This window comes from Eremomyces bilateralis, assembly GCF_010015585.1.
Source record: "Eremomyces bilateralis CBS 781.70 unplaced genomic scaffold P152scaffold_8, whole genome shotgun sequence".
In the NCBI taxonomy this organism is placed as follows: domain Eukaryota; kingdom Fungi; phylum Ascomycota; class Dothideomycetes; order Eremomycetales; family Eremomycetaceae; genus Eremomyces; species Eremomyces bilateralis.
The window spans coordinates 54,268-64,978 of NW_022985074.1; the positions used below are offsets into that span (position 1 = coordinate 54,268).

Consider the following 10,711-nt stretch of genomic DNA (forward strand, 5'->3'; position numbering starts at 1 on the left):
AAGTCTAGCCAGGAAAATACGCTAACTGATCAGGATTTTCAGGAGCGATCATGGCTTCAACTCAGCTGCGAACACCGCTCGGAGATTCTTCTCGCCTCCAGCTATGGGAAAGGAGAAGCTTCCATCCCCACCCCCCCAGCGTTGGCACGTCCTTTTCGGCTGGGGATCCCATTCATGGCGACCCCGGGTTTGAGGGGCGCCGAATTGCGTCCAGGAACAGAGCCAACGTGGAAATGCTAAATAGACGACGACCTCTGCCGAACTCAGATGCCTGTCGATGAGATTAATCGGCGACGGTAGGAACGGTCGCCACAGGATTCGGCGAAATTTCGTCCTGGGCAGCACTGAGCACACGCGTCGGAACGAGCAATGGACGCCTTCTGGCGGCGCGTCGTCGCGAGTTCGGACGTTCAGAATCAGCCATCAGCCATGGACCCCAAGGTTGAGGTGGCCTGGCGGCTGAGTTTGAGGCAGTGAGAGGAACCGGGAATCGGAGATCGCTCTGCCGATGGCTTTGACCAACTCTTTGACCGTGCTGATCAGCGGGCTTGATATCCTGTCACTGTTCGCAACCGCCAAGGATTCCGATGCGATTTATCTTTCAATCTGCAACATGTATTCGAGGTACAGGTACCTAGGCATGACAACTGCTTCATATTGAGATTGATCGGCGCCTATTTTTGGGGCCAATTTATCGGTTGGCCAGTCTTTGCAAGCTCCCTCCCTAGAGTGCCAAGGGAATGTAAAGCTGTGCCGCTGGGAATAAATCCAGTCAACAGCGCTCCTATGAGCATATCGCATCATGGAGCTTAATGTGGTGGGAATTTAGCAGTCGCGGCATGTGACGCTAACGACACTACTACTGGCACTATTTCGGCTATGGGAATGTCGTTCATTTTCGAGTCAATACAAAAGCATTGTCAATGATACGTGTCAAATCATAGGCCACTACTATACATGGACCGGAGTAATCAGCAGGTTTCCACAGACGAGCAAGTTAAGAAATATGCCGTTGGAAAAGCACCTGCGGCTGTACAGCGTTATCGAACTTATGGCAGGAAGCGCCGTTATCATTGCCCAGGAAATCTCGCCCTCCATTTCATTGGAGTTGAAGGCGGAAAAGGAGCTCTGGCCAGGAGCTAGGGCACCCGTTCCGCTGCCTGTCATCAAACCGGGGATCCCATCACCCATGTCAAGCCGCCAAGGTCTCAGTTAGGGGGAGCGCATTTACTACGAAGAGTCTAAGACTCTCCCGCAGATGCGCCCAGGGGATAAACGGTCCCAACTCCCAAATGTCAAAGGAACGGGAGGGAGAGCAAGACTTGCGGAACCGCCATCCCCACCGCCTCTGAATCAGGCGTTCTGGAATTGCGTCGAGCGCTCGGCTGCTGCTGATCGGTTCCATAGACCCTGGAGAAAGTGGCTCTCTCGAGCTGTCACTGGAGAAACCGACCGATTGCGGCGGTATGCCAGCGTTGTACAATGGCTTATTTATGATATGGCTTGAACGAGGAATTTGGGACACCTCGTGGGCAGGGAAGAGCCATGGTTCTGGGCTGTCAGGACCCATGAAACAATTTCCGGAATGGCATTTTTGCGATCCTTCTCGCGGGAGAATATAGCGAATAGGGAGTGAGGCGTTCGGGGGGTTCGATTGGATTCCTGCAGCTGGTTAGGAGGTTAGGAGATACGGAGGATACTTGGGGAACCTGGAGATGGGGGAGGCGTCACGTCGCTTGCGTTTATGCGTTAACGGGCAGCACCGCACTGACCATTCTTCCGCCTCGGAACTCTCCATCTCCAGCTTAAGCAAAAGCCACCCACCATGATGCCAGCAGCCCAGCAAGCCAGTAAATCGACATGGAAACTCCATTCTAAACTCAATACAGTCTTCTCAAACCTTCACATCCATGTCCGCCATATACCCAGACTGTCCCAAAGTCTCCTAAACCGTCGTTTCCTGCGAGACTTGCGCTTTACAATGAGCCTGCCCCGATCCTCGCTCCATCTTTCTCTTCTCCTCGTCTTCTTCGCCAGCCCTCACGATCGAGTTCTTTGTTTGGCGCACTGATCCATTAGTCGCGACAGCTTGGGTGATTCGTGTTCAAAGACCCCGCGACCACCACTTGACGATTTCGGTTCTCCTTTCCGCCGACTTGGAACTCCTATTCACGGCCGATCTTCGCGACGCATATCTTTGCCATCCAGCATTGCTCTGCGAAATCTATCTTATCTATTCGCACATGTAGCGTTCTCCAAGCGACCAATTTGGGGTACTCATAGCTAAACCGCCATTGGTGCTGCAGTGAACAAAGACTTCCACATTTTGTTCTTGACCTTCTCACGGCCTGTCCTGTCATGATCTACGACCGTCCAATTTCTTAGCATCGCGTTAGCTTTGGAAATCGAGCCCAACGAATATCTCCGAGGTCATATACACTCCTTGGACCCGACCTCGTGAATAGTTCTGCCAGACTCAGGGACAAACGGGCTTCCCCTTACCTTCCTTGACATTGCGATGATATAACGGGCCATCTGAAACCGGTGGCACATTTCTTTCTTTATTGGGGCATTCATCCCTTGCTGCAGTTGCTCCTCAGTACGTCGGGATTGGTGTCTCGTTAGCGCGCTGGGACATTCCGGGGAAGTCTGAAAAATTTGGTGTTTGAAGCCTTCAAGGTCCAGGATTTACATGCTTCAAGTCGGCTGAGAAGCAAGGTCGACACGATGGCTTCAACGGCAGAATCAATCCGCCGAAGCCCCTTCGCAACGGATCACAATCACGGGCCGATACACAAGTCAATACCGATTTTACCTTCGTCGTCCTTCACTCCCCCAGGAGATCCAATGGATATCACACCGACCAATTCGAACGATTCCCAAAGAATGAGACCACCACCAGCTGCCAATAGCCAAAATGGCGATCGACCTGCGGCCTCCCAAAATCAGAACCAGCAGTCGTCGCAAAGTCAATCGGAGTCTCCGGCGGCAGCTTTGGATACACCACCCACTACGAACGGCTCATCTTCTCTGCCAGTAGGTGCTGCCGCGGCTGCGCAGCAGCCTAAAGTTGTTCAGACCGCATTTATTCATAAGCTATACAAGTGAGTGCCGACAAATTGCCACGAAGGGCCGTGAACTCAACTAACGGATGCCAGTATGTTGGAAGATCCGAGTATACAACATTTGATTTCCTGGTCAAGTACAAATGAGAGTTTTGTCATGTCGCCATCTAGCGAGTTTTCCAAAGTGTTATCGTACGTATATCGCCAGCGATATGTACCAGTCCAAAGCTAACTATTTATTGGCAGATCCTATTTCAAACACACTAATATCTCATCCTTTGTTCGCCAACTGAACATGTACGGATTCCATAAAGGTATGCATAAGCTCGCAACAGGTCCGACGATAGTATTGCTAATTCTTAGCAGTCAGCGATGTCTTTCACACCGGCCAGCCCGATTCTCCATTGTGGGAGTTCAAGCACGGGAATGGCAGCTTCAAACGAGGCGATTTGGTCGGATTGAGAGAGATCAAACGCAGAGCTTCAAGGCATGCACTGATCCATCGAGATTCGTTTTCCACTGCACCGAAAGTGGCGCCGCCACCACCTGGCGCCCAAGCCAGTGTGGAGCATATGCAAGATCCGCAAGCCATGGGAAATGCACTCGATTCCCGATTACAGCAGATGGATCACACTATGTATGAGCTGCTGCATCGTGCCAACCGCACCGAAGACAGCTACGCATACCTTAACCAGCGATATCAATTTGTCAGTGATGGCTTGTTACGGTGCCACCAAGTCAGTTCTTTCCCCGCTCTTGTGTCGAGTACAATTGAAGTTCGATTTCTGACTCGTGTACAGTGGAACCATGAGCTTTCCAGCTATTTGCTCCACATGATTCCCGATCCTGAGAATCCTGTACACAAAGATGGTAATTTTGTTTCCCGGATACGAACGTGCTACGCGAGTCAGATCCAATATGCTAACACGCGGCAGTGACCATGATGCAGCGGGAAATCGCCCGGCAGATCGACCAGATTCGATCTTTTGACGAGCCTCCAGAACCCCTGTCGTCGTCTCGACAAACATACTTCAACAGCCTCCACGACACGGGCCAATCACTATCCCCACGTCAGCTACCGCAAGATATCCTTGAACAGCGCCGCGGGTCCCTCACTGCTTCCATCCCCCGACCGTCTCCATTCCGCACTCCTCTCGCGCCTCACCTCGCCATCTCCCCGCGTCGCTACGGCTCCATCGGCTCCTCCAGCAACACGTACTCACCCTCATCCGCCCGCACCCCCCAGCACGTGCCTCTACAACCCCCGGCACCCCCTACACAACACCCTCTCGCCACCTCATCCTCCTCTTCTCCTCCCGCGAACCTCCCCCGCCGCCACACATCCGCTGACATCCGCCTCCACGGCTGGAACCCCTCCCTCGCCGGCCAACCCCAGTCCTCCCAGCCCCCCCTTCCACCTCACGCCCACTCCCCGTACGCGTCCGGCGCCAACTCCACCCAATGGCCCTCCTCCCCCTCCCGCGCCCCCGTCGGCGACTCCGCCATCCAAGCCACCCTCGCGCAATATGAACTCCCACGCGGCCCCTCTTCCACAAACCCGACCTCCAGTCTCGCTCGCAACGTCACGCCGCCACCCACGCTCTCCTTGACTAGCGACGGGCCCAACGGTCCGCCGATGGACGCGCCGTTCGGGTCGAGCTGGCAGTTGCCGGGCGCGCGGTTCAACTTTAAGGGGTTCGGCGCGCCGGGTAGCAGCGGGGGCTTGGAGCCGCCAGGTGGAGGGAGCATGCCGCCGACGAGGAGGAGCAGTATGGCGAGCAATGTGCATAGTCTGTTGAATCCGGCGGAGACGGTGGAGCGGGAGGGGGAGGATGAGGGGGAGCCTGGGGGTGGGGCGAAGAGGAAGAGGGTGTAGACGATGTGAAGTAGGTGGAGAGGTTGGAGATGAGCGTTTTTATCAGGTGAACTTCGGGGATTTATGTGCATGGTAGGGTCATTTCGTTTTCATGTCAATGTTGGTGAAGGGGCGTTCGACTTTTGTGCTCATTGTTCAGTAGTTTTGGCAAGGGTAGGAGGCTGTTTGTATTTTTGTCGCTCATGGATGAGGGCTTTGGATGTACTAATACCGAGTTCTTGGACATACCTAAGTATTTACGATAATGTCACCGGCAGGAACTGTGTCAGGCCATCATTCCCCTTCTATTCTTTAGTATCTCCCCCTGAAAATCTTAGAGTTGTCTGTCTTAGTTCAATTATTTGGTCTTCAAGAGGCCTCTCCTGCTGTCCATCCGAATCCGATGCCTCCAACTGGGATTAGCTGCCCAACGTAGGGTCCATTTCCACTTGGGGCGACCCTATGCTGCGGCGGCCGTTGCACCGAGTCCCACGGAGTTGAAGCCGCGTATGCGGGGAGAATTTTCAGAATCTTGGACTTATTCCTCTTCACAATCTCAGGGATTTCAATCGCGCGAAGTTCTTAGATCAATCCCATCTCATCTTTCGATTCCATAAACTTCTGGGGTTTCGAGACCACTTCTGGATATGCGTATCAAGTCCAACGCGTAGGCGATGAGAGACGCCCGGTTATGACACCTTGTTTCTCATGTACAACGGCTTGAATAATGTCACCAATAAAGCCCCTCTCATCTAAGCCTCCGCGTGGTCTGCCGGAAGTGGTTGCGGCTCGTTCGCTCGGAAGTGCCAAGTCGGCTTGACTGGTTTCTCCACCCCTCTTCGAAGACCAAAATTCGTTGGCGTGGCCAATGAGCGGGCAATTTGCGGAAACTCTAACAAGAGTTGTACGTCCAGCTTCGGTTTCCTCCACAGTTTGTCCTTGGACCATGTTGGACAAATCACAAGGGCCTTCCTTTCAACAAGTGCGTTCTCCACTCCGGTTAGATTCCCGATATGGTGCTTTCTGAATTTGAGTGTCTCGTCCGGATTTGTCAATGAAGTTCAACAGCAGACCACTGGCATTTGACGGGTCTTGTCTGATAAAGGGCCCAATAAAGGTCCTTCTCTTGATATCATTTCCTCTGATGCATAGGAGATTAGGAGGCCTAGATACAGATCATCGTCGGCTGTTTGGTGCACCGGCAACGTTATCTCTACACGTAGGCTTGTAATAGCGAACGAAGCCCTGTTTGCATCCGGATCATGGATAAAATCCCCAGAGTCCTGAAATGCGCCCGGTGATACTGCAAACATGCCGGGGGTGTAGGTTTTGAGTATAAACCGCGCAAACTGGGGTAATATCGTCCCCGGCTCATTCCAGTCAAATATTGTATAATTGGAAGAACTCCTAATAATTTATTCCTGGAGCCGCTTGAAAGCCTCGCTACCTTCTCCATATATAAGCGGTATATTGACTTCGAAGATTCCGAGCAAAGAAGAGGTCCGGTCCTCAAGCCTTCTTGTGCTCCTGTTGGCTGCCCAGGACCTCTTCTGAGCGACGCTAGAATCTCACAATTGATTTCGGCTTTGAAGAAGCGCCGTGTCGATATGCATGATCTCCTGGGGTGTTTTCACCATTCCGTATTTGTCGCCGATATCGTGCTAGGATCTGTTGTAGAAGATGACATCTATAGGTGCAATCAGTTCCTGAAGAGTCTAACCTCCCCCGAACCACTTGCAATGTTTCAACGAATCGCGCTCCACAGGAAGATCGAGGTTGAAGGGGACTTCACTGCAATAGTCGGAAAGATAGACATAGCACACTGCGGCATCCTGATACCAACTGAACATCGAGTTATGAGGGAGGATCGCATAATCTGGAATGTCACCCACAAATTCCCGCACCTCATACGTTTTCGTATTGAAAAGTTTCATTTGGATTCCGTTCAAAGCCTTCAAGCAAATGGCACGCTTGAAGATTAATGTCGACTTTGCTGGCATGCTGCTAGAGAGACTAATAGGAATACCCAGGCGAAAGATTGGTGCAAGATAAGGTAGAATAAGAATTTGAGAGGGGAAAAGACAAGATTGAATGGAAAACTAGAGCGAAGGATAAGGGAGCCTATCGGAAGATATATAAGGCGTTAAACGTGTGTAGACAGCAAACAGCACTCAGTGCTTGCAGTGAAAGTTCGGTCACCTATCACAACGGATGAACAGCGCCTAAAATGTACCTGCGGTGAGTAACTCATGAAAAACGGGAGTGGATGAGGATATACCTTATGTATCAGTGTAGCGCCGGCTTCATTGCCGTAATGGTAGGACTGAACCTAGATCCTTACTTAATTTGATTGACTGGTTAGGTTTCAGCAGAATGGTAGAAGAATGCTGGATAAAATCAGAGGTGTGTGATACTTAGGATATTACCTTCTCCGGCGCTGCTATTTTTCGGGTTTTCAGGACCTTGACATGCCATAGTGCTCCGAAAACTAAATGTAAGAACAATAGGAAGAACAATAGGAAGTATTGTATGTTTCTAAGCCCAAAGTATTAGCTGAGCGTCAATACTATGACACTTTGGTGCAGCATTTAGTCCCGTGGGATTGGACGGCCTTCCAAAAGACGGTCGGCAAACAATCACAGCTCACAAGCAATAAATGGCACCATGAAGTTTTGAGGCGGCCGAATTTCTTTCTACCTAGCACGATATACGCTTCTACGCGCGCCTCTCAACAATTTTCCGCCTCCTAACAATCCACAACATCTACTCTCTATCTCCTCCATCCATCCCCGCTATCCTCGCACCCACTCCACACAGACGGGATTCCCTTCTCCCCTCCGCTTTCGCCGTTACTAAGCTGAGCCGTCCATGACTACTTGACGAGGGGAGAAGCAGGAAAACCGTGAATGTCTGCGTGGTACGGATGAGGGTGTTAGCGGGGGTTTAGAACAAAGGAAAGGTAACGAGAAACGAGTGTTGATGGCGTGAAGGAGGTAGGTGTAGTGGCAGCCGAAGTAGCAGGCTGGAAGGAATTGATTGACAATTTGGGAAGTAGAGGTGCGATCAGCAATGGTCCAAACAAAGGAGACGGGTGTCGTCGCAGACGTCCGGTTTGTTTATTTCAGTTGCGTGATATGGATTTTTTTGTTCCGTTTTTTGGGGATTTATGGATCCTGGCTCTGGGGACTCTCAGTCCAGTGAGAGACCAGAGGGTCAGGGGAAAACACTCGCGATAATTGACGGGGAAGAATGTTTCCGAGGAGAGGGGTTCCAGGGGTGCCGAGGGTACCAGAGTGATGAAGTTGGCAGTCTGAGGGAACTCGTGGTAAGGATAAGCAATCCAGTCGACTGAAAGAAAGGGGAACGAGGACCATAGCGAAGTGGGTTCCGCCAAAGCAAAAATCCAGGTAAACGCCTTGGGCACGGGTTCGAGGTTCTCGCGGTCTGAGGGTTGCCCAACATCGAAACCAGTTGGGACCAATCTAGGGTTTCTGTTTCGGTGGTCTGAAATAGCAAACATGACTCCGACCTACTCCGAATCGCACATATGAAAACCGACATTGTTAGATGGTTCGGGGAGACGCCTTAGTGGACAACCCCTCCAAATCATCCATGTGGTTGCACATGGCGACGAACAGATCAAAGAACAGCTTGCCACCCATCTCCATCTCCATCTGCATAGTGCCACTACGCTTGAAGGTCTTGCGGCAACGGATGATCAGTGCTAGGTAGTGAGCGCGCAGGCGCGAGTCGGTGTCCGGCGTGTTCTCGTAGGCGTACCGGGCGCTGCGCAGGATGATGGCGACCTCGATGCCAGACTGCAGTCCCTGCTTGCGCAGAGCCACTTTCTTGAGCTCGTCGAGGCCGTATCGATGCGCCGCACAGTACACGGCCGTGTCGCGGAGAATGAAGTCGCCCACGCCGGAATGGAAGATTGTCGGCTCGACGGCCCCGCGACCGCCGGTTTTAAGGTCGAGGTTTTCGCCCTCGAGTAGCCAGGTGTTCCGCCGCTTGTCGTGGACGAGCCGCGGGTAGTAGTCACCTTTGTACAGGTACTCGAGGATACAGGAGAAAACCTCGGGTTCTTCGTCGGGAAGGAAGATACGTCGAGAGTTGGGTTCGAAGAACTGGTCCCGACACACCTCGGTGAACCAAGGTGAGTGACTCAGTACGTCTTCGTGAGCGGCGAACAGTCGCTCGTCTCGTCCCACGACGATGGTGACGATGGCGCTGGTGAGAGGCGGCGAGGCGCTGGGAGAGTTGTGAGAATGATTCCGTCGGTAGGCAGCAGCGGGACGATCATACCCTCCCTCCATCGGACTGTCCACCTTCTCGATGATCTTCTTCTTCGCAGTCCCGCTAATCGATCTCTTCGTGGGTTTGGTGATCTTGCCCGAACGATCTTTCGGGGGAAAAGAGCGTTTGAACATTTTGAGCGAAGGAGAACGAGTAACGAGCGACGAGAGGGGGGATGCGGAAAGTGAACGAGGAGAGTTAGATTGACGCGATGGAGGGCATGAATGGAGCTCCGGAAGCCTTCAGAACGTTCCCCCGCAGCGAATCGCGATTCGTCGGACGGAAATCGGCGTTCTGGCGACTCGGCTGGATTCTGCACACAGTGTTGTGTGAGAATACCAAGTGGTTTCGGCTGGCTCTAACTTGACTTGCTGGCGTGCGGAGAACAGAAGGCACCGAACGGTGGGGGTCTGGGGTGGTTTATATACCCTTCCAAACAGGGCTGGGGCGCCTAATCGTCGACTCACCTTTGGTTCCACATCCCCTGCATGGGCGCCAACACATCCCGGGGCCCGGGCTAGCGATGCGGGATGAGGCTGTGTAAGCCGTGCTCAACCCGAAAGTTGGGGCATCCGGTTGGCTGGGGTTCGCACCAATCGCCCTAAAAGAGTTCCATTAATGGCAACTGGAAACTTTGCTCATGTGTTCCGTGCATGGCTATGCACGATACAGGCATACAGCGGTACGATTGGACAAGTACCAGATATCAACCAAGAAACTGGATACTTAACAGCATATGACGGCAACAAATAAGACTTCGCAGATAAAAACAAGGCAATTGGACAAACTAGAATTGAAAGGGCGCTGGCCAAACCTTGCCAAACCTTGCCAATTGAATGAAATTCCATGCTCAATTGGTTTTGGCTGAGACTCGCCCAAGTTTGTAGTTGATAGCGATGGAATGACATCGAACCATTGAGGATGGGGCAATGATTAAACGAAAGGGAACATCGTATTATTTGTACCCTTCACTTGAACGAAATAATCAGTGTCCTAGAAGGGCTTGAGTCACACAAATTATTGCCCTGAGCCCTTTGGAGAGTACGGAGTACGCAAGCTTGAATGACGCACAGCGGCAAGTGAATGGTTCGGATCAGAGGTTGAACAAGCAGTAAAGAATGAAATGCAAAGACTGGTCAAATGGAACTCTCATGCGATTCCGATTATCAATGGGGACGATCAAGCATTTATATTTCCCAAAGAAATGAGGAGAAAGTAGTGAGTGACTGTTGGTGTCTGGGGGCGTGGAGAGAGGAGGGCGATTGGCTGTGGTGGACCCTGATGATGCTGAGGCCATGAGGCGTTGACGTAGGATGAGACTTCGAGAGAGACTCTTCATACCCAGTTGGTTCCTCAAACATACTTTTAATTCACTTATGAACACTTCCCTCTTTACTGTCTAGCCGGATTTGAAACGCCATCCTATCATCTACGAGAAAAACACCGTCCCGGATATAAATCCCCTCGTTAGTGCTGAGTACCCCGCTGTCGAACA

The 10,711-nt window shown here is 52.0% G+C and overlaps 2 protein-coding genes across 2 annotated transcripts; one reads left to right on the forward strand and one right to left on the reverse strand.

Annotated features, from left to right (window-relative positions):
- Window positions 1–2,399: 2,399 nt before the first annotated feature.
- Window positions 2,400–5,258, forward strand: P152DRAFT_325320 (uncharacterized protein). The gene is made up of 5 exons (XM_033675237.1): window positions 2,400–3,104; window positions 3,159–3,257; window positions 3,312–3,379; window positions 3,432–3,935; window positions 4,001–5,258. The coding sequence occupies exons 1-5, from the start codon at window positions 2,728–2,730 to the stop codon at window positions 4,939–4,941; spliced, it is 1,989 nt and encodes a 662-aa protein (XP_033534381.1). The 5' UTR covers window positions 2,400–2,727; the 3' UTR covers window positions 4,942–5,258.
- A 3,225-nt stretch (window positions 5,259–8,483) lies between these two features.
- On the reverse strand, window positions 8,484–9,350 carry P152DRAFT_395990 (uncharacterized protein; the record flags this gene model as incomplete). Its single annotated transcript, XM_033676333.1, has 2 exons — window positions 8,484–9,171; window positions 9,226–9,350. The coding sequence occupies 2 exons, from the start codon at window positions 9,348–9,350 to the stop codon at window positions 8,484–8,486; spliced, it is 813 nt and encodes a 270-aa protein (XP_033534382.1).
- Between the last annotated feature and the right edge of the window lie 1,361 nt (window positions 9,351–10,711).